General features: G+C 39.1%; 1 protein-coding gene across 11 annotated transcripts; it reads left to right on the forward strand.

The window, feature by feature from the left end:
* The first annotated feature begins 507 nt into the window (after positions 1–507).
* On the forward strand, positions 508–12,177 carry LOC122969934 (voltage-dependent calcium channel gamma-6 subunit-like). 11 transcript variants are annotated; one of them, XM_044335975.1, is made up of 9 exons: positions 508–589; positions 1,998–2,054; positions 4,373–4,422; positions 5,047–5,226; positions 6,548–6,658; positions 6,886–6,994; positions 9,299–9,373; positions 10,913–11,050; positions 11,152–12,177. In XM_044335975.1, the coding sequence occupies exons 4-9, from the start codon at positions 5,068–5,070 to the stop codon at positions 11,373–11,375; spliced, it is 816 nt and encodes a 271-aa protein (XP_044191910.1). In that variant the 5' UTR covers positions 508–589; positions 1,998–2,054; positions 4,373–4,422; positions 5,047–5,067; the 3' UTR covers positions 11,376–12,177. The 11 variants fall into 11 exon arrangements, with proteins under 11 accessions (XP_044191910.1, XP_044191914.1, XP_044191916.1 ...); XM_044335979.1 differs by having other exon boundaries at positions 4,377–4,422; XM_044335981.1 differs by having other exon boundaries at positions 4,377–4,422; positions 5,050–5,226.
* Positions 12,178–24,355: the final 12,178 nt, after the last annotated feature.

Below are 24,355 nucleotides of genomic sequence, written 5' to 3' on the forward strand. Positions count from 1 at the left end.
CAAACAGATTCACTTACAAAAGCTACAGTGTGACTGCATACCTCACACACACACTGTCACAAAAACACACACATGCACACGCACACGCACATGCACACGCACATGCACACACACTCACACACACTCACACACACACACACACACATTTTAGCCATTTGGCTCAAGGAACACACACATACACAGGGGCCTGCAAGCTAATACAGAGGCATGCACATGCACACTCACAGATAAATACACACACACACACACATACACACACACTTACACATAGATGTGTATTTCTGCAACCCTATATGTAAGTGTACATAGGTACATACAACACAAACACTGTGCACATGCAATACACCAATATATGCACACACACACACAGGCACATTTAGCTGATGCTCTTTTTCACCTCCACCTCCACACACACGTACACTCCTAACCCCCTCCCCTCCCCCCCCACCCACCCCCATACTCCCTCGGACGTAACTCCAAGCTACTTTGACCTCCACCCCCTTTTCCCCTCCCTCACCTACCACCCCTCACTCCCTCGCCTCGCCTCGCCCTTCGTCACTCCGAGCAGAACCACACACACAAAAACCAGGTCAGCAATTTGTTAATATCATTGTTGTGATATTTGTGAAGTGGCGGCGAGCTCTGTAAAGCACGCGTGCAGCACGTGTTAAAAGAGTGGAAAAATAAAACTAATGTGTCTAATTTCAGCATGATATTTTTTTGGCTGCTGAACTGTTTGGGGGGAGGGGGAGTGTGTGTGTGGAGGGGGGGAGTGGGGGGGGGAATAAAGCTAAACTGGCTTCTCCTTCAAACATTGCCTGTGCTGAGTGTTTATGGAGTCAAGTTTGCTGTTTGTGTGATAATAACACAGGAACTTTTTCCCCCCTGTGTGCCGATTCCACAATGGCTTATTTTTGGAGGCAGTAAGAGGGATATTTTGAGACACTGAACTTGTCAAAGAGTATTTGTCGCTGGTCACAGCCGCTGTAATGAGTTCCTTCCTCGTGCTTCAGTGCTACTTTTCCAGTGTGTCCAATTGGATGCCTTATAAGGAGAGCTGTGTTCAGTTTTGATGAGTAAGGACAGCAGAGTTTACTTTATTTTAATATTCCTAACAGGTATTTCACGGCTTTATAACATTTGATATTCTTGATATTACATTTTAAACCAACTAACTTGTTGTAACAAAGGTGAATGTTATTTTGGTGTTTTTCTTTTTAAAAGTAACCCATTATTGATTCACATCACCTCTATTTTGACTAATTGCATGCATTCTTCTTCAAAACCAACCCTGTCTCATAAAATTTACGTTCATATACAACTAAATTGCATCAGCATATGGGCTCTGATAGAAACGTAATGCTGAATGAATTACGAATGTTGTCAATTAAGATATTTGGGAAGTTGCAAAAATGTAAATGATGAATGTATGAGTGAAATGTTATGAGACAATGCATGTCTTTTTTTTTTCTTTTTCTTTTACCAAATATCTGATTTTGCAGAACAATATCCGCGAGTAGAAACTACAGCAATATTAAACTTTTTATGGTTATGTTTAGCCATTATCAGCACTTTGTTATGGTTTCAAAAAGACAAGGATCTTGGTTTAATACAGAAAAAAGTCTGCAATCCTAACCAAAGTGCCTTTGTTGCCCTAAACCTAAATACACACAGGACTCAGGATGTGAAGCCCAGTCTCTGGTGTCTTGCATCTTGTACGTCCATCCTCATCCACCCCGAACTCCTCCCTCCGATTTCAGAGCGCTGTATGAATGTAGCGCTTCATTAATTCGCCCGAACATAATCCAGGCGGTGATTACATTTGCTAATGCAGCATAATTGGGAAAACTAGTTGTACATGAACGTAGATTTCTAGGAGACAGAGGCTGTTAAAAACATAGCTTTGACTTATACAGATTTAACACCTGATTTAGTTAACATAAAAATGCATGATAATAACATAACAATAATAAAGTGCTATCAGTGTTATTCTGCAGGTCTGTTTTGCAGGAGTAAGATTTCCCAGCAGCAGGAGAGATCACTTTCACTCTAATGTAAGAGAAAGGTTGCAAGTATGATTCTTCATCTTGACACCTGCCAAAGTGTCTTGTTAGACATTAGAGCTTTTCAAAACCTAGAATTTAATAAAAATATATTTCTGTTACCACTGCTACCACTACTTCTAGCTGCAATTAACTTAATGGACCAGTGTGTAGGATTTAATAGCATCTAGCGGTGATGTTGCAGATTACAATCAAATGAATACCCCTCCCCCTTCCAAGTGTGTAGGAGAACCTACGGTGGCCACAAAAGGTCCTCCAATGTTTGGTTTGTCCATTCTGGGCTACTGTAGAAACATGGCGGGCTCCCTGGAAGAGGACCCGCTCCCTTTGTAGATATAAAGGGCTCAAGGTAACTAGAACACAATGATTCTTATTTCTGGGGGATTAAACACTAATTAAAACATACTTATGAATATTATATTCCATTTCTGCCAAGTCTGTTCCGCTAGATGCCACTAAATCTTACACACTGCACCTTTAAGTACTTATACTTTGTATGCCTGTGGTGTGAAAATGTAGTACTAATCGATCATTAACTCATTTGCAGTGAGTTTGCTTGCATTTTTCTGATCAAATCTATTTTTTTTTTAGTTTTTCTGAATAGTGATTTGAATATGCAACCCATTTGTCATTTAGGAATTTGCAACAGAAATATCTTGGACAATGCTAGACTCGAATGAGAAAGAGAATACCAAGTAGAAAATGATTCATACAGTAGACTATATTATACATAGAGCTTCTTGTTAATAATTGACAATGAGTATGTTGTGTGCATCTCATTTAATTATTAAAAAATATTTGATTAGTACTTGGCATCTGCAGAAAACCATCTGAAAAACAGTTAAATTTACTGATAAGACGTGCATTGATGACAGAAGGTAAGGGAGAAATTGGCGAAACTGAATAGAGATAGCAACATTATATTATATTTCATGCATTGTACTGTGGTGTGAAGTATTCCTATCTGTCCTTCATAGTAAGAAAACTTGCCTGAAAGTGCGCCCTGAACTTGCGCTCTGCAAGCTTGTTAACAAGAGAGACGCTGATGTGAAAGTAGTTATGTGTTCTCCCCGGGGGATGTGTTTCATTTTTGCTAACAAGAAGGAGGACTGCATGTCATGTCTGTTGTCACCACATCCTGATGGAACGCGGCAGGACAGCTGCTTCATTCACCCTACAGACACAAAGGGTTTAAGATTCAATTCATCAGCAGTGTATCTGCATGACTTCTCTATCACACAGCTTCTTGGAATAGATAATTGGCTATGGCTTGAACATGATGAGTGTTTCCGTGCTGCTGAGGTACCACAAAGTGTCTCGGAATAGAGTATTCTGACTGTTTTCTTTTTTTTTTATGTGTTTGCTGTTACATAACATCTCAAAATAGATAATTGATTGTGATTCCGCTACGCTCAATGCTTTTATATTGCCTCTCTGTCTTAATGAAGAAAGTAGAAGAGGCAATTACAAATAATTATTTTGTTTAGAGGAAGCTCTCTCCAGTTCTTTGTTGTTTTTTTTTTTTTGTATCATAAACTCACACAGATGATGTCATTGTAGATTTATTTGTTCACACAATTACAGGAGAACCAATGCATTTAATCAAAAGTTACTTTACTATTTACTTTACGATTAAGACTCTTTCACACATAGTTCCTGGTAAATTACAGGCACTATTCATACACGCAGCTACACTCAGGAACATTTACCTTTTCACACACGCCATGCTAATGCCGGAGTATAGATGGGGCAAGGCCGGATGTACATACAATTTATGTGACGGTGGATATCTCTCATTATTTTCAGGGAGACAAAGAGCTGTTTTTGTCCTCTGTCAATGTTCTTGTAATGTGAGAAGTTTGTGAGACAGACGAGCGTGCAAACGAAACTAAAGGTTTAACAACAGCCCTAAGTCAATTTTATGTTTTGAGCCTAAGTAAATTTTAAAAACAAGGTGGCCAAATCATGAAACATTCATTTGTAACAGTTTTGGAAGGCTGAAAAGAGAAAACTCTTACTGTACATGTGTAATTGTATTTAATAGGGAGAGCTTGGTGGGTGGATCAGAACCAGTAGTGCTTGAAATCTGTTAACCAGTGTTCATGTTCTGTTTTGTGGTTCATGTTTGTGGCATGAAAATGTGCAATGTGTAGTATCTGTATTTACTCCTGCATCATTCCTCCCTCTAAACATTTCTGTTCTCTAAATTGTGAGTGAAATTATGCACGTTTATACAAAACCAGAACCCTCTAGAATAATACTTTTTTTTTTTTACTTCTTTTCTTTTCTCCTCATACTTTTATCACAAGGAAGCATCACTTCACTCACTCCTGACCTCTACCTCCAGACACTCTCATTGGTAACACTTTTCTATACATCTTTTCTGTCATTTTCTTTTTTTTTTCCAGGATGATTCATTTCACAATTTTGTTTCTGTCATCAAAGCCGCCACTTTTTCTCAAATGTTTTCTCGAGAGAAAGCAGATTCCTGAATTTTGCTGCTAATGTTTTCAGAGACACTGTAGGTTTAGTTTTCAAGTCAGGAAGGGTTAACACCTTTTCTTTTACTTATCTATCCTGCTTTTTTTTTGGCATTTTCTTTTCTTTTTTTTCAGTTTTTATCTACCTCTTCCTTTCTCTGCCCCCCCCCTCCCTCCCATCCCCCATCCCACCCTCCACCCCCCATCCCCCCATCCCCCCCATCCTCTTTTTTTTGTCAAGTACAACTGTACATGACTGTTTTAGTTCAACATTGTCTCATGTTGTTCATTGTTTTCTTCATGGGCACACACTGAGAAAACAACAATTTTCTTTTAAATTTGTTCTTTTCTCTCATTTTTTTTTTTTTCTTGTTGTGGAATTTTACCGTCCCTGTAACGAGGACAAAGCTCAAAGCAAACTGAAGACTGAATCTCAGTCTGCTTTCTTAGTCGCTTTCTATTTTTGTCACAAAATGTGGTCAACTTTTTTGGTGACCGATGAGGAGGGCCGCACAGTTGGCCCAATGATGCCAGGAACGGTGGGGGTGGTCGCACCAGGAGGACCACCCCAGGGCGTGGCGAGTCTGGCCGGCCTGACGAGCGGACGCGGTACATTCGGTGGGAACAAGCGCCGCAGGACAGCGTCAGGAGGAAATGCTATGAGTGAGGCCCAGGAAGGAAAGGTGACTGCTTTCATATTGTGTGAATAAGCGTTCTCCCCCGAGGCTGAATGAAAGTAGTCCGGAGCTAATAGAACCAGTCAATCACACAGTCGCCTGTTTGACTAAATCAGGCCAGTCTGCAGGGCAAGACATGAATGGCTTCTAATGTTAGAAAATACATATTTGCAAAAGACAGTATGGATATAAAATATAACTATAAGACTAATCTGCAGGTGTACGTTACAAGCTTGTACTTCTACACTTGTGAAGATACTCATTGACTTTCCTTCTCCCCTAAACCTGATGCTAAACCTTAACCCTCAAACAGCCCGTTGAAGAAGTAAAGACCAGATAAAATGTCTTCACTTTCTAAAAAATGCCCTTAGTCTCAGCATCTAAAACCGGTCCTCTCGAAGGTACAGTAGGAGTACAAGAGCTCGCCCACACATCTCAACTGCTTGTTGAAGGGTTGATGTTCCATTTTGTCGAGGACATTAAAAGCAACATGCAGAGATTGTTACTTCTTCACAGACTTTACTGTCGGATATCTGCTCTTAGCTTAGCTTGAAAAAACAGAGCAAATAAAAAAAAACAAGCCTAGTTCCCCACATCATATGCATGATCATTAAAAAGAGATTTAAAGGGCTCCAAATGCTGTATAAATGAATGGGGCAGCACTTTTTGAGGCCTTTCTGTGGTCAGTACTTTTCCAAGTCTTAGTGTGAGTGTAAGGCTTTTAGTCCGTGTGAAATTTGCATAGGAAACCAGATGAAAGCCTTGATTAAGCCTTCATATGCAGTAATAAAAAGCTAGACATGCTGTTGTAAATGTATGCATGTAAATTTGGTTTTGCCAGTTTTATTTAATGATTATTTGTATGGGGTCAAGTATATAGCATGAACTAATGCCACATACCACAGCATTTATAGTCTAAGCCAGTTTGCAATGTCTGGGCCTTTAAAATATATAAACACATATGTTAAAGCACAAAACACAGAACTCAACAAGAAAATACATACAAAACAGAACAAAACATAAAATTTACAAACATTAATGTATAATGTTCATGATTTCAGGTGTCAGCATTAGAACACTATGACTTGTGGGTAACTGTGCAGAAATGCATAAAAAAGTTGATGAGAATACCCTCAAATACTCACCTATTTCACAGTGGGACAGACTTGCGAGTTATAGGGAATATAGATGGTTGCAGTGACAGTGAACAGCTGATGATGTTGCGGTCAATAATAAAGACTGCTGATAGAGGTTATATAGATTATCGAATGCCTGGGTGCAGTAGGTTTAAAGTATATATGTATTCTGTGTTGTTTTCTGTCACCAGATCAAGCTTGCATTCTTCGTGGCCATCGTTGGTGTAATCCTGACAGTCCTCGGTGTGGGGACAGAGTACTGGGTGGAGCTGTCACCCCCAAAGAGTTTCTATAACAACCAGGTGAAACATCTAGTACATATATATATATAACATATAGTTTCTCAGAAAAGTATCTTGTAAGGATTTTGTTCTGCAGTACAGAAAACACGGGGGCCAGAATCCACAACTAAACAGTAATTTCCTGTTAGGAATGAGTCGCTGTTCGGTGTCTGACAGGATAAAAGCCTGTGATGGATGGGAAAAGAATATTGTTGCTGATTTTGTCTTTTTGGCCTTTTATTTTTAAGACATGTGTGACAGCTCACTACGGCCTGTGGAAAGGCTGCACAAAGACCCTGTGGGTGGCTGATATCGACCCAGAGAGAGAGAACTGCGGACCTGCTGAACTGCCTGGAGGTAACTCAAAGATTTACAGTCTAGTTTGGTGGCTGGTGTTCTCACTTTTATGACGGCTGAGTGGTCCGTGTGAGTTTTGAGCCGGTGATTGACAGACTGGAAGTTTGTCAAACTGATGAGAACCGTTGGACGGCTCAGTTCGAGGGAGTGAGTTAGTGCGAATGAGTGATCTACCTGACTTTCTGGCTTGTCATATCAATGTTTGGCTCGCTAGTTTGATGGCTGACTAACCGGTTGAGTCACTGTTACACAGTCTGAGTGAACGAACGAGTCCGCAAGCTGCTTTCGGGTCAAGTAAAGGAGTATATCACCTGGAAGTCCTCTGTTCTTGGGTGATAATCCAGGTGCTTCTTGTTTTGCTGTCGAAACAAATGATTTTTAATTTGTGCTCAGAGTTGCCTGAACATTTATGTATTTAATTCAATTTCATTTAACATTAACTAAGTCCCACTAGGGTCAGAAAGCGCCCTTGCAAGGAAGAACTGGCCAAGACGGCACGATACTAAATATATACTTTACTAAAACAGATAGACAAAGCAATAGTTCAGTGGACAAAGAAGAACATTGCGTGTTGCAAACCAAATACATGTATACTGAGTATAGAGAATATGAGAATTAAAAAATACTGATTAAAAAAGCCTATGTGTAATGTGAGATGAAGATTATCAGTAAATGGGAATTGAGGAAAATAAGTCCCCCAACGCTCCAGCTGGTACAACTTCCTACTCCAGCTTCTTATTACAGGAGAAAGAGCAGCTAATGGAAATAAGGCACGACTGTGGGATGAACACGCTCAACTCTTTTAGTTGAGTGTGGCAAAAGATTATAAAAGCTATTTGCAGGATTTCTCCCTTTTTTTTTCCATGAGTCACCTGTATGAACTCACCTTTTGAAGAATGACTCACACTTAAAAAGCAAAGCAGAGACAGACTGAGAAAAGTCCACCGAGAGCTTTCTGCACAGTACGTGTGTGCTTGTCATCGGTTTGATGGCCACATGATTGATTTTATGGTCATATTTTTAGTTCTGCTTTTTTTTTTTTTTTTTTAAAGCTGTACAGATGAAAGCTGCTGGAACAATATCATGATTCAAATATAGACTGTGTATAAAGGAGTGCCATGATGACTCGTTGAAAAGAAATTTCTCAAGCCGTGGTAGTCGACGCTCGGATTCAAACTGTTTTAGAAACTTAACCTACGAAATCTTTTACATTTTACATTTTATGTATTTTTTTCCAGATTTAGAATATGACCTTTCTCTTTTGGCACAGTGCAAAGATGCTCTAATATTAGTAATTTCAGACCACACATCATCTAATTTATGATTACAGCGGAGAAAAATATTGCAGCTTCAGTCACCTGAAGCTATATTTTGCAATATAATGCAAAATTGCTATTTTTGCTAACTGACAAAGCGTAGAGGTAGCTTTATTCATAAAGCACACATTCAAAATCAACAGAAGTTCAAATTATACAGAGCTTAAATAAAAAATATACTGTCAGAAATATTTAAAGCTTCTAAATGATCAAAATCATCTTTCTGTGCCCCATTAAAGTAGGTATAGATCAGCATCATCTGCATATATGCAAACACTGGACTCCTAATCGTAACTTTATGTATGACACCACTGTGTAAATAATCTTCAAGTGACATCTCTTCACATTATCCAGTGTCCAGTGTGATATATTGTTAGTGGGAATGTTGTGACACAACACAAACCATGTCCTGCATAAGAGATTAAGATGTATACATGCTCTTTGGTTGGCGAGAGGAAAGTCAATTATTGTCTGACTGACCGGCTGCAGCAATCATTTGTTTTTTGGGGATTTAAATGTTGTCGATGGGATTTGGAGTGCAGCTCCTGACGATGATAACTGTAGCAAGGAGGAAGAAAAACAAGCGAGAACACTCTGAGGATGCGGCTTTGATCACACTAATTAAGAGTGATGTGTGTGCGTGTTTTGCTTGCTTGTGTGCACGAATGTGCGAGAGAACAGATAGAGGTGTCACATTCTATTTGACGGCCAAACTCTAATTACTGTAACACATCATCGGGACGGCGGAATACTAATTGAGCAGGAAGCGCTGGATTGTCACCTTGAGCTTGTCATTGACGTTCACGGCTGATTGTGTTTGATGGAGAATAATTGTAACTAAAATGTAAAGGGGGCTGGATGAAATGTGGCTCCTTGAATTTCAATTAAATGTTCATCAAGATAAAATGAATCTGAAGCAGATTACCTGTTTGTGTCTGTCTGGTTTACTGTAGCTGTTTTTCCTCCCTCCGTCTTTTCTCTCCCGCAGAATCAAACTGCACCTACTTCAAGTTTTTCACCACGGGGGAAAACGCTGTGATGTTTCAGAAGACAACGCAGAAGAGTGAGTCACACGACTCTTTCGACTCTATTGGCCTCTCCCAGCCGCTGTCACACCTCATCCACCCACTCCCTCCTTTCTTTATCCCTTTCCTTCTCCTCCATCTCTCCCTTTATGACTGCCTCCCTCTTTGCCTCTTCATCTTCTTCCTCTCTTGGTCTTCATCCCTCTGTCTGTCATCTCTCCCACCTCTTCTCCTCTCTCTCTCTCTCTCTCTCTCTCTCTCTCGTGTCATCCCTCTCTTTCTCTGTCCTTTTCTTTCTCTCTCTCTCTCTGTCTCCCTTCACCTCCTCACCACGCTCTTTCAGCTTGGCCATTGTCTGCTCTGTGAGCGTTTGAAATCTATTCCGCCCACGCTGCGTTCAAGTGTCTCCGAGCTGCCGTCTAACCTCTCGTTTCACTGGCAGCTCAATAAATGTGCCATTCGCTGAATGAAAAAAAAAGACAGACGTACATTAGACTCTCATTGTTCGCTGGTGCCACATCACTGTGACACTATAGGCCTCACTTTATTGATTTTAAAAGTGCACATTAATAAACATTGCTGTAAATGTGCCAGAGTTAGCCAAGAGGCTATTTTTCATCTGCAGTCCTTGGACAGATGTTAAATTGTCACCCTAAAAACAGAGTATGAAAATGAGATTGAAATTACAAAGTTACTGAGGTCTTTTATCAGCATGCGGAACAATTAATAAAACGAAGAAAGAAGAACATATATAATATTAATAAAAAACATCATTCTGGACATCCTTAAAACATGCAACAGAGAGACTCATGATACAAGATATGCAAGACAGTAAATACATGAAGATATTAATGTTAATAGAAAAGTAGATTGAATAAGACCACATTGAGCTGCATTGTTAGACACTAACTAGAACATGCAAAGTAGAAGCACAGATATAAAAAGAATGCACAGTATGTAAAATACATAAATTAGTCTAGTCCGTAAGTCGATACCCGCATCCCGCATGATAAAGGTCAAAATCCACAGTCCGATTCGTGCAAAAATGCATTTAAAAGTTTATCTAAAGCTGATATGAAGCTTTAGCCGTCTAAATTAGTCAAATCAAGTTGATGTTTCAAAGCTGCTGTCTTTATAGCATCAAATTCAGTCTTTTTTGTTACAATCCTTCCACTGCAGCTCAAACAGGAAACACAAAGAGGCAATTTTGTAGTAAAAAGAATGTAAATGTGGCAGATATCCACTTGATTTGACTAATATGGATGACTGAAGCCTCATATTAGCTTTAGATAAACTTTTAAATACATTTTTGCACAAAACAAGTGCTGTAGATTTTGTCCCCCATCACTCAACAAACACATCATTAAGGGATCTTTTAACGGAAAAAGGGACATTACTGGGTACAAATCTGTCTGAACGGTGGTGTCTATTGTATGAAACAATAAAATGTTTATCCCTGTTAAACACATTAATAAATGAATTCCACCAAGTACAAAAGAACAGGTGTTGCTGATATAATGACCACTGTTGTGCACTTTCAGTTCATGAAAACACCACTGTCCTCCTTTCCTGTGCAGATCTGAACATAGCCACGGCCACGTTGGCCCTCGTCAGCCTGTTCCTGATGGTGATGGGGGCCATCTGCATCACCATGTCTCTCAGCAAAGAGATCTTGTTCTTCCTCAAGCCAGCATCAGTGTGCTTCATTCTGTCAGGTCGGTAAAGGCAACAACACACAGGGAAATAAGCACAAGCTCAATATTTAAGATGATCTGGGCTGACAGTAAATCATCTGATCGATCTGTCTCCTTTATAGGCATCCTGGTGCTTCTGTCTCTCGTGGTTTTCCACCAGTCCGTCATGGCTTTCTTGGCCAGTGACCACACGGTTCCTCTCGACCATAAGCTCTCTTGGTCGGTGTCGTGTATCGGCTGCGCGGGGGCCGTCCTAATCGTCGGCGGGATCCTCTTTCTGCTGCTGGCCCTGCCCTGCAGCCCCTGGCAGAGGTGTCTCCCTCAGAAGGACAGCAGCAGTAGCTAGTGGCCCGGAGGTGGTATTGCACTTTATCTGCCCTTCTGTTTTTGAGGTGGGAGGGTGCAGACGGGGTGAGACAGTTTCCCAAACACATCTCAGCGAAGAGACGTTAACTTTAAAGGAGTCATATGCATGTTTGTGAGAAATTGGTAACTGATAAACTCTCTTCTTTTTTCATGAGAAGAAAAATTCTTTGATGGGTCATTGTTAAATGATTCACTCATGTGTACCATGCTCCAATACTTTTTGGATTGCATTCATTAAAGACCAAGTACTGATATTTTCATCCTATTCTCTCCTAAATTTGTTGCCCATAAATTCATTTTTGTTCCCTGACTGTTGTAAAGTTATTCTCTATATGGGTAAAAGATCATTTGAGATCTTTTATTTATGACCCCATGATTTCAACACAACTAGATAGGTGCCAAAAGCTATAAATAAGTGTTAAAGCTGATCAAATATAGGTCCTTACTGCTCAAATGTGTTTGGGAAACAGTCCTGTATTGTCTTATTAATTATACTGCAGGGTTTGGACACAATTAACTGTTAGTTCATTCGATGAAATCAGTCTTTTGCATAATTCTAACATTTTTTTTAGATATTAGCCGCTCCACTCCTTTGATGTAAATTCACTGTCAAACAACACTTTACAAACTGCTTTTTAAAGGAAATGATTGAAGTCAGTGGTTTGAACTCATTTGCCGGCAGGGTAGCTAACATGGAAGTAGTACGATGAAGCAAGTCATAGTGATCAGATCAGAAGTGAAATATTGGCTAGATCATTTATCTATAACGAGTATGTTTTTTTTTTAAATTTGTGCTGGTAATTTATACCATTAACTTTAATTTTCCTTGGATGTTTATGGGCTGAATGTGCAAACAGTAGAGTTTACTGGATCCCCCAAGCAGAGAACCATTCATAGTTTTAGGTTTTCAAACGAGACAATTGTTGTATTTGTTCATTCTGGGAAGGTTCATGCTCTTCATGATGTGCAGCATCATACTGTAAATGATTTGGATTGAGTTTATATACTATAACTTTAAGACAAAACTGACTCAGACAAGGTCATCTTGCCCAAAACACTGATCATTTACTGTGGCTGGACTCTGATTACATCCACCTGTTGTTTCATCACAGTTGTATGTCTGCTCATGGAAAAAAAACACCCTCAAAAAAACCAACCAAACAAACAAAAAACACCACACTCTGAATGAACGGAACAGTTTATTGACCTCTGAAAACCTCAATTGAGAGATTAGTGTATTCTCAGTAATGTGTGAAAAAAGCTTCACCTCTGCAGAGCTGCCTCTCTAATGTCTATGTTGGATGTTTTGATGTTGTTTTGTTAGTCATCAATAAACATTAAGATAGACATAATTAGAAATACATGACCTGCACAGTCATGTAACAGGAGTATAATACATCAGCGGTTCTGCCTGGATGACAGCTATGTTTGTTAAAGTCATCACACAATTCCTCCTTCCTGAATTGTTTTTATCTATCTATGTATATTCATCATCTGTCTGGCTATTAATCATTATCAGATTTCACATTGCATTGTTTAGTAGATACTAGACATTGTAAGAAGTGCTAGACTTTGTAAAATGTCAGACGAGCTGATATGACTATAAAACTTTGTAAAGATTTATAGCGGCGTAGATGCTACATGGTGTTAAATCAGCTAACAGTGTGTTCCGCTGCCATGTTTTTACCTTCAGTGTTTTTCTTGGATGATTTATGTTAGAACAAAGTGCTTCTCTGTGCCTGAATGGAAGGCGAAATGTCTGTGCAACTTTTTTTTTTTTTTTTTTTTTTTGTTGAACTGAATTGATTGAGTATGAATGACTTCATTTTATTATTAAACACGACATGAATATTTAATGTCATCCTCTCTCAGGTTCCATTTCTCTCTTATTCTGCACTCTCAACACGTTCTTACGTTCTTACAGTCTCTACCTCCTGAATAACCACTTTACACCTCACAATAAAAATTACACTACTGACTATCTACATATTTGACATGTCCTATTTGGTTTTCAAAGTTGCAAACAATACAATAAACACTTATTTTTTTTCCATCATTGGTTAAACACTGACCCTCTGCCCTTAAAAACAACAACTCAGCTTCTTGATGATCCTTTTATATCTACATATTTTATAATATTTTTGTGCCACTTTCACCTTTTGTAAGACAGTAAACAGTAAAGAGCAGCAGAGGGAAAGAGAGTGATGACATACAACAAAATTCCCCCCAGCTAAATTTGAACTCAGGATGTTACAGTTACATGTTACATACTGTTATATGATACAGTGCATAGCTCGACTGCCATACCACCAGCATGGCCCATATACCCCCTGCTTTATATCATACCCTAAGGTCACAATTAATATTTCCCACAGCATTTAAAGGCAGCATAAAAAGGTAGATGTTACGACATTTTCTTGGTGCATGTTGAATCAAGTTGCATTTCCAAATAAATCAACCAGCTTGTTTTCTTGGTATATTTTTTTGTAACCTTTGTTTGTGTTTCTGAATGGAAAGTTCACTGAGGTGAATATGTAAGAGCTACAGACAGCAGGTGGGGCGTTTTAGGTGTGCGTGGGTGTGTTTGGATCGCTCTGAGACGTGGTTTCAGCCCCCTCTACCTCCGCTAACGTTACCGCCGGTTCAGTTCTTGTTATCCCGCTCGCAGCGCATCTCAGTCACTATGTTGACCTCCTTCCAAGGCTCACGTCTCTCTCAGAAGCTTCTCCCACGCTGTTTGGCTGCGACCTCCACTGCTAAATATAGACCGTGGCCAATAGGACTGACGTGGCAGGAGGAGAAACACAAACCTGGAGACAAACTGTGCACCCACAAACACACTCTCAAATTCACTTGCTCAGATACACACGTGTGCAATTACGAACGCACACACACAAACACACACAGAAACAGGGACGCTTAGACTCGCTATGTGCACATGAATGCACAAATGTGATGATACATACTTAAGTGTTCACAGTGTGAGCTCAGTCAGAAAGCGCTTTAAACTGAACCCCCGACGTCATTCTTTCCCAACGTCATCCAATCCCACTTCACCGCACCGCAGCGAATCGAATCATCCTCCTCAAATTAATATGAGAAGTCATAAAGTGAAGTGAGTGCAGATCTCAAGCTGATAAAGTTACAACTTTTCACTTTGAGTCAGCAAACTGTGGGATATTTTCCCGCCCCTCCTCCTCCTCCCTGGCTTAGACAAGTTTTTCACTCCAGCACCTGTCACTCATGATGATCTGCCGTCTGATGGCCTCTCTGCTGGGGATAATCTGACACGAGTTGGTTGACTAATATCCCAGCTGGCTAAAGGTAAACAAACCACTGCTGCCTCACTATTTGGCAGTTTTATCTGCACCTTGTGATGCAAAAAGCAAAAAAAAAGAAAAAAAGTGTCTTTTTCTGCCACCTGTCAAACATTTTTCACATTTTCCTTCTGTTACTGCTTACACTGTAATTGTTGTCAGTGACCTCCTTGTTTCTGTGCTTACGATAGCCAGCATCCAAATTTAGCCTAAATTTCAACTGAATATCCAGAATATTGGCAAAATCAAAGAGAGTTTCCATCCACTGCTGTTTTGTGAACTGTAATATTTGGAATAGTGCATTTTGTAGGGGTGTGCAGAGAGCCCAGTATTTGTATTTGTATCTGTATTTGTTTAGGCAGCAAAATTATTTGTATTTGTATTTGTATTCGAATAAAAGTGGAAAGAGGCTTAAAAATCCTGTTTTTGTTATTATTACGCTTTTAATTTTACAATAAGGGTTCATGAATAAACTACCTCACGAAGGAGGTCCCCACATCGGGTCTCAAACTGGAGTCTCCCAGATCATAGACGACTGTTCTGACTACTGAGCTGAAACTTAACTCATTGCCTCATTGCAGACGGACCTCTACCTATTTATACACCCATAACACAGAGACAGCACACCGTGTAATATGTAGAGAAAAACTTCAAAGATGATTATTGCTTTGCACTTTTCAATTATTGCCTATTTTTTACAACCTAACTTTGCGGAAAGGAGAAGGGGAACAACAGGTTATGGAGAGTCCCTTGGGAGCGCTTCATGTGTGTCAGTAGCTCATCTTTATCTCTGGGGAACACCCTCAACTCCAAGAGTGATGGCCAAATTAGGAAATATGCATCATGCAGCAGGTGGATGTGACTCCCTTTGTTGACACCTGCTGATAGAGCAGAGGAGAGAGACTGAGACTGCAGTTTTCTTCCCAAAAACAAATAATTTTAAAAATATTTGTATCAAACAAATATTCGTATAAAACCCACTAATTGTGCTTTGCCGAATAATGTACCTGTATTTGGGCACACCTCTAGTATATTGATCGAGATAAACAGCAGGTGGTGCTATTTTTACATTACATTTTCCATTTCCAACAAGATGACGTCATTAAAAGAGCGGCAGTTAAACCTCAAACTGATAAATAACGCAGAGAACAATGATAGAAATATGACATTTCTATTTGTTACATGTATTGATTTGTGGAGTGTAACAGTCTCCTCATCGCTCCACACAGATCTGATTTTTGCATCTGCAGCTGTTTTTCGGCTCTTCAGTGGAGCGGAAATGTAAGTGGTTGTTTTGACTTATTCGCTCAATCTGTTTCCATTGCACTTTGTCGCATTTGACCTTTTATTGATACGCCAACGTTACCACCTCAGCCGAGCATAAAAACTGTCTACTCAAGGGGTTTTTTTATGTGCAAATTGAAATTCAAATAAGCACAGGTGGACTGAAACTCACCTAACCTCTAGGTAACCCCTCAATATGTCCCAAAATCAATGTAAATATATTTTCAGGTAAACACAAAGACACAGAGTCAGACTGCAAATGTATCTTGTTGCCCTAAGTTATAAACTGTGGGAAGATTAGATAATGGATGATTTTTCTTGCCTTTGGTGGAAAATCACAGGTTGTCAGGACTTTTCAGACTGTTCTACTTCATTTCATTAGTCCTTTCTATTCCCTAAGGGACACAGGCCATCAACGAAAGCCCTCCATCCTCTCCAATCTTCTGCCTTTTGATCAAGTTGCTGCCATGAGAGCCCCTCAGCTTTAATCTTCTGTTCTGTGCTTCTTCTCCAGGTGTTCCACTTCAGGGCAGGTTTTATTCATTTGTCTCAGAGGGCATCATTTTGATGATTCCTGTGACTTGTCTCATGTAGATTTTATAACTCACATATCAAGGTAATGAGTGACAGACATTCACTACAGGTGACAAGTGCTGCTAACAAATGTGAACCTGCACCTTTACACTGTAACATTGTTTGAGATGGTGATGTAATTATTTTGTTAGTTGAAGTTTCATTCATTGTTCATATATGTTGGCTCAACATAATTTTCCTGTTGCAGCTTTAACACTACACAGTTTGTGTACAGTTGGAACCGGATTCACCCCAAAAAGTCATTCACTCTCAGCATCATCCAATCCATAGGATACTTAGGGACTGAGCCCAAAAGGCAGAGGACTACTGTAAAACAGTAGGACTACTGTAAAACAGTAGTCCTTGCCTAAGGGCGAGGACCCTATTGTTTTTCGTGTGTTTGTTTCTTTCTTTATTATTATGCCACTTAAACCCTAAATGTGACCCCCTAAACATGCTCAAAAACTCACCAAATTTGGCACGCACATCAGGTCTGGTAAAAAATTTGATAAAATGTAAAAATTAACCCCCAGAGTAACAAAATGTACTCTCTAGCGCCACCTATGTAACTAAAATGGCCACCAAGGCCCATAGGAATGTCGTAGAGAGGTCAAACCAAAACTCAATTATTTGTCTCATCAAGACCTACAAATCATATGCTGACACCCCTGACCTAAATCCAACAGAAAGTCCGCAATTAGCCTTTCAAAATAAGACTTTGCCCCAATTTTGGCCCCCAAACAAATGCTGTCTCCTCCGAGGGCGTTGATGGTATCAGCTTCAAACTTTAATAGATGAGTTATGACACTATGCTGAAAAAAGTTGTTAAAAACTTTGTAATAACTGGAATAGGTTGGATTTCATAAGCCCTCAAAGTTGCAGGGCCACATCACCCTTACAATGTAAAACAATGGGGAGGCATGAACTTTGTGTCAAACTGAGGCTTCTGACGTCTAAACTATAAGTCTGACCACTTTCAAAGCTGTATCAATGGATTCGCCACGGAATTTCCTACTAAAATATGATTTTTAATGTAAGATTAGGCCAAAGCAATGGGATTTATGTGGAGATTTCACAAGAAGTGTACTCTAAAATCCTCCTCTCCAACTGCTCCTGGTGTCACTCTCAGTGCTGTGAAACATTCCGCAATACACACTCATTATAAAATCACAGGAAGAGCAAGAAAAGACTTTAAAACTCACACTCTAATATCTCAAAAACAATAAAAGATAGAAAAAACATGTAAATTCAAGATTTGTAGGTCAAAGTCTCATGACTCATTTAAAGTTCAAATGATGTCTGTATCTAAAACTATGTGGAAGCAGTAAATGTTCAAAGGTGTGGGTTCACTCACACTCTCCATTCCAATATATGAGTATTTTTCTGTGTCCATCTGCAGTTACTTATTGTCTCTACACACCTGACAGTACACATGTCAATCAAACTTTCAAAATAAAAGCACACCACACTTGTAAGAAATATCCCTCATTTTTAAAAAGCAAAATGATCAGATCCCGATGGGCCAGAGTGCAAGGTCCTGACCAACGCTGCTTGCAGCTTTAATTTATTTATGTATTTGTTTATTTGTTAGGGACAGAGCATAGAATAGAAAATACACTCCTCAAATAAATATGAGAACCTGACAAGTGAAGAGTGTGCTCTATGAAAACTGATATGAAGCCGTTAATGTTTTGCAGCTACAATTACTGTCTACAGTTACGCCAGTGAACACACCCAGAGAGATATCTAAATTATCCAACTCAAACAGAGCAGCGCCTACTACTCTACATGTCTGCTGCATCAGAGATGTATTAAATTTAGACCTCCAGAATGTCACACACGTCTAGACAACCGTCATAAATTTAAAGCAAAATGAGCAATGAGCTAAAAACAGAATTCACTGGCCTTTTAAAAGCCCAACCTCGTACAGTATACAGTTTCATCTGGTGGTCAGTGTATCAGATGTCTTAATAAAGGAATACACTCCTACATGTGCTCACACACTCACATATTAGATATTGAAAGTTGATGATATTGTAGACAAAAAACAAAATGCTCAGATGCTGTATAATTGTATAATGCTCACAACTAAGTTACAAAGAATGTACAAAACATGTTTGAAATAAGAGAGTCAATATAATTTTAAAGGAAGTTGTATGTTCAAGAAAACCAGAGCCAGAACAAATTTGAAAATTTAATTAAAAATATGTAAAACAATCATTACATTTAAGAAAATGTTCAAAAATAACTTACTGAATATGATCTAACATGGTACTTTGTGTTTATGGACATTACATTGTTCAGTGTGTGACAAAGTGGGGGAGAATACACCATTTGTTGTTTGTTTCTGTAACTTGCAGACACATACCATCCCGGGTTTGTTTGTGGTTTGCATTATGTTTTGGTATGAAGTTAAGTATTAAGTTTAGTGATTTTTTGTTGGTTAATCAGTTTCTTTATTACTTACCCACCATGTGCTCCACAAACAAAAGGAGGAGGCACCCAACTACTTCCTCTACTTATACACTGGGTTATGTCATCAGTGATGTCACTGGGTTAGACCAAGTATAGGGGGGATTTATGTTATTTCATAAAATGTTTGGTTTAGTATCGATATGATTTGTACTTGTTTTGGCTCAGGTTGAGGTTTAATTTTGTGGATGTGTTTTGTGTAAACAATGTTGACTGATACAAGTAGCATTGTTATAATGCCAGGTGGCATAAGGGAAAGGACACCCCTGCAGTAAATATGGTTCTGCCTGGTAGATTGGAGGGCCTATTTAAGGGGAGAGATGTAAGTTTAGAGGATGACAGTGCAGCTGTCTGCATGTGATCATGCCTTAGTTTGCTTTATCCTGAGTTAAGCTAGTTAACTGTGATTTTGCTTGTGTTCATTTTATTTTTTGAGACACCTTTTTGTTTGTTTTTTGGTACACTGGACTGAATAAATCAGTTTTTATTCATTCAACAAGAGTCTGAGTCTGCCTCCTACCACCTTCCCAGTCACTATGGTCAGGCTTTTTTTTAATGACTTTCCAGTAAATCATTGATTCATTTTCATTAATACTGCTACATATTTGGTGTCTTGGTGGCATAATAGGCTTCAACCTACACCTGTTAGGTCTTATTTGTTGACTGTTTATGTAAATGTGCTGTTTGGTATTCTGGTTTGATAACATTTATGTTTTTCTTTATGTACAGCAGACTGAAATAAAGCTTAATGATGATGATGATGATATTATAGATAATCATGGTCCTATAGAACATGAATCATACATTCACACAGGTATTTTGGGGTTATAAAAAAGGTCAAATTTTTACTGTACTTGATTATTAATGAGACAGGATTTAAAATATTCATCATTACTCATAATATTAGTTTAGTTCAGTTTTAAACTCACCTGATACTACCTGAACAGAACAGACATGAACCATGCTTTGTTTTACATGGTTCTTTGTCTTTTCTGTTCAGGTAGTAACTTTGATTTGTTAACTTCGTCAAACATCACATTGAGACAGGCCTACATCAGTTTTCTTGAATTGTAACCCTAACTTAGACTGCCGCATGTTTAACTGTATCCTTTACACTGACCTGACCCCAAGTCTTAAGTGGAAACTTTGCCAATTTTCAACAGCATTGTAGCTTCCCTCAATGTTGCCTGCTCCCGACTTTTGCCAGCTCATTTGCTGGCAAAAGTCGAGAGTGTTTTGGGAGACCCACATTTTACTGACCTTGAAGGCACCCCTACAGAAAATGCAGAAACATAGTTTGTAGTTTAAGGCAGATCTCCAAAGTCTGCTGGATAAGGTAAGTGATACCCAAAAATGAACTCATAAGTTTTATGCAGGGTGCCTCTAAATAATAGTTTAATAGTGAAGATTAGATCAAATATGTGCCAACAGAAGCAGAAAATGTGTTTACCAAAAAAATCCAAAATGGTGTAAAAATTTCATATCAGTTGAATTGGCATCGTTTAAGGAACACACTGTACAAATATTGTTTTGACACTGTTCATGAGTTAATAGCCAAAACATAAAGCATGTAATAACCGACCACATGGTGGCGCTGTTGGTATCATGTTTTAATATGTTAAGCATTTACACATGTGACACCTGTCCATGAAGTATGAATACTTCAGCACTTTTAATTTTTAAGATTACAACTTTTAAACATTCCTCTCATAGACTTTCCATTATAAATTTTAATATTAAAAAAAAAATTAAATCACTGGAATGTGCTAGAGAGAACAAAATGCACAGTATAAATGTCCCTAAAGAGCTGAACATTTTGATATTTGAATGGTTTCTGTAGCTGAAAGTATGCAAAAGTAGTTAGTGATCAAAAAGCATACAGAAAAAGAATAAATAAAGCTTTGAAGAATAATAATGTGAACGCTGACAAGCATTCACACTAATGAGAATGTAATCTTGACTGACAGACCTCCCCACCGGCATACGGACGTCTGTCAGCAAACCTGCCATCGTTATCAGTGACTGCAGGCCTGTGCTCTTCGCCACCAAAGAGCCCTGGAAGGAGAGACAGTCGGACAGCGAGCATCAGACTGAATGACGAGAGGAAATTAAAATGCAGAATGTCTTCACAGGTGGCAGACTCCTGTTGACACATGAAAGCTGACACAAGGCGGTGGCTATTATCATTTCTTACTGAATGTAAGACAACTGTGCTGCTGGCTTCAGACATAATAATACAGAAGAGCCAGGTGCATTATGGGGGAACCCTGGTGTGCACATTGGTCTGCTGTTAGCGGTTATATTAGGTTTTATTGAATACTGAACGCTGGCCACCTGGTGGGGATATGATGGCGGCTTCTATCTGACTATAAATACAGTAGAATGTCTGGGGAAACCTGCAATTATCAATTAATTCATAAATCATTTTTTTGTTGCAGTACTGCAGTTGGCCAGTGGTACAAATTTTACCAGCCCAATGAAGCCGGGGATAAAGTCAACACACAACTTCAATTTTGTTATCCAATTATGGAGAGCAACTTAATAAACAGAAGAACACAAAAACATTCACTGCACTGCCATGTAACATCAGCGCTAATGCATCAAATTTAGCAGTCTTTTCAGTTCACAAAAAAGCAACGTTCATTCTACTTCACACATTTGACAAATAAAAATACAGACGTGTGGCTTTCAATCCACCAACATCTGCAATCCTACCAAAACAATCACACAACATGTGGCTTTTATATAAGTCCATCCAACATCATTAAACCACTATTTTACTGAATCATGCAAAATTATCTCAAAACTAGATAAGATACTTGATAAATACTCTCACCATTGGAACCAGTGGCTATTCTCTGCAAAAAGTAGCACTTTATGTTGTACTTCCTGTATTTTTTCCCAGCGTTCCCTGTCCACTCAGCAGGCATACTGCTGCACTAAACGGTAAACTCACGCCCCCTGCTGTCCAACGTGAGCATCCCCAGCTAGATAGCAACAACGGAGAAGTTCTTCAGCATGGATTTTATTTCCATAAATATTATTATTTTACCACCTGGTTGCACCAATTTGAATAATTTCATTTGTTGGAGTTTCAGCAAGATTTGAACTGCTAGTCAAATGGTTACATAGCTGAGTCTGACAATTTCTGTAAGAAAGGAGCCACGGTTTGAATTTCTCTCTCAAGCTCTCTTTTTGGCTGGACCACAACAGCGGGACCAGCATTATAAACATGAATGTCTGTCCCTGACTGAGTGAGTCACTGACTGAGTTATGCAGTTGGTTGGCCGAAGGCGGCTGAAGCTAATTATCCCAGAATGCATTTCACACCAACCGGCAGCGATGTTGGAGATTAAAGGGAAACTTCTGTATTTTTCAACCTGGACCCTATTTTCCCATCTTTTTGTGTCTAAGTGACTAATGGAGACAACAATTTTTGAAATTGGTCCAGTATTGAGTGAGAGCGCTTCAGCCAGCAGCCGCGAAATGGGCTGCAATATAATCCTTTGGGGCAATAGCACCCCGTCAATGTACATCCACTAAAAGTGCTTGTTTTTGCCACTGAGAGGCTCAGATTGTTATTACAAGTGTTTGATGTTGAAGAAAATCACTCAAGTCCTTGTTCAAAATTTGCTGTGGTGGAAGTGATTTAATAGCGTTCTGGAAATGCAGTGAGCTTACTGACACACAGCTGATCTGATGCAGTAGACTGACCCAGAGCAGAAGGGATGGAAATACTTTATACCGTAAGATCAAACAATTGGAAACCAAAAGGTAGGGAGGTAGGGCATTTGCATACAGGATCAAGGCAGCATTTAGACAGTATCAAGGTCAAAGGTCAAATCAGCAGGGGTCAAACGCAGGAAAGACACACGGTTGGCATCTTGTTGATCAAGATCAAGACATCACTTGATTATCAAGTCTCTACCCAAATGTGTATTTTCTTCTTCTCTGACAACAGCATGGAAAGGACTATACAGAGGAATAAAATGTTTTTTGTTACCTTTCGCTTCATCTGGTCTGTTTGTTGTTGTGTCTAACCAAATCTTGCTCAAGGAGAAGTCTCATTGGCGCTAAAATATACATACTTCGACCAAAATTTGAATCGACGGATTTGAATCCATATGGAACACTACTGGGAAGCTACAGAATGATATAAAAACCTAAAAAACTAAAAAAATAATGTACTTACCCTTTCAGTGTTAATATGTTTTTAGGTGAGAAAGTAACCATTTAGATTCCCAGTATGAGGTCAACTGATCCAAATAACAACGATTTAGAAAGTATCCCAGAATGCATTTCCCACCAACTGACAGCAATGGCAGAGATTAAGCTGTTGTAATTTTCTCTGTAGGACTGTTAATATGTCACTTTATTAAATTTTAATGTGAGAAAATAACCATTTAGATTCCCAATATGTGGTCAGTTTATCCAAATAATGACTTTTTGGAAATTTGCTTGGACATTTTCGGAGATGTGAGCAGCTGCTCGCTGGGTGAGACCAGCCGGTCATTTCATGCTCCATTTCTTCATTGCAGTAGCCGGCGTGCAGTATTGAAATGGTTTGATTGCACAGGGCACAACAAGAAGGTGTATACAGCAAACACAGTTTATGAAATGAGTGCAGCGAGCCACGAAAACACAAGGCTTCTTACGTCTTTGCGTAGTTACAAAGATATGGTAAGAGTACAGAAATACAGAGACAACATTTCACTCTGTAGAAGCTGCTGGTGCAGAGCTGCTGCTGCCTGCTACTGAAGCACAAAGATATGAAGACGGCACTGTAGCGTCAGGAGGATTCCAGACGGAGAGGCCAACTAATTAAAACTTTGACACCAAATCACATTCCTCGCTGCTTCAACCAAACACATCTCAGTCTCCCGTGTGCTCTGCCAGCAGATCTATTGTCAGCGGGATTAAAAACTGTCACATTTCCCCCGGGCTGACAGTCCCTCCCTGTATTTTTCTCCAGAGAAGACGTCTCAACTTTATTAAGGGACTGCGCCGTCTTAATTACTGCCTGTCACAGTCTATAATGTTTCCTTTTTTTAGGCAAGATTTGTCAAATTATTCTCTATCTATCTATCTATCTATCTATCTATCTATCTATCTATCTATCTATCTATCTATCTATCTATCTATCTATTAGGGATGTGCAGAAAGCCCAGTATTTGTATTTGTATTTGTATCTGTATTTGTTGATGCAGCAAAATTATTTGTATTTGTATTTGTATTCGAATAAAAGGGGAAAGAGGCTTAAAAATCCTGTTTTTGTTTTTATTACGCTTTTAATTTTAGAAACTTAAAGTGTTAC

The sequence above is a fragment of the Thunnus albacares genome, chromosome 19 (genome assembly GCF_914725855.1).
Source record: "Thunnus albacares chromosome 19, fThuAlb1.1, whole genome shotgun sequence".
In the NCBI taxonomy this organism is placed as follows: Eukaryota; Metazoa; Chordata; class Actinopteri; order Scombriformes; family Scombridae; genus Thunnus; species Thunnus albacares.

Bases quoted from the DNA above. Each gene is read 5' to 3' on its own strand.
- LOC122969934 (XM_044335971.1), top strand. The intron at 5,227-6,547 runs GTGACTGCTTTC...TTCTGTCACCAG, and splicing joins GTGAGGCCCAGGAAGGAAAG to ATCAAGCTTGCATTCTTCGT. The intron at 6,995-9,298 runs GTAACTCAAAGA...TCTCTCCCGCAG, and splicing joins ACCTGCTGAACTGCCTGGAG to AATCAAACTGCACCTACTTC.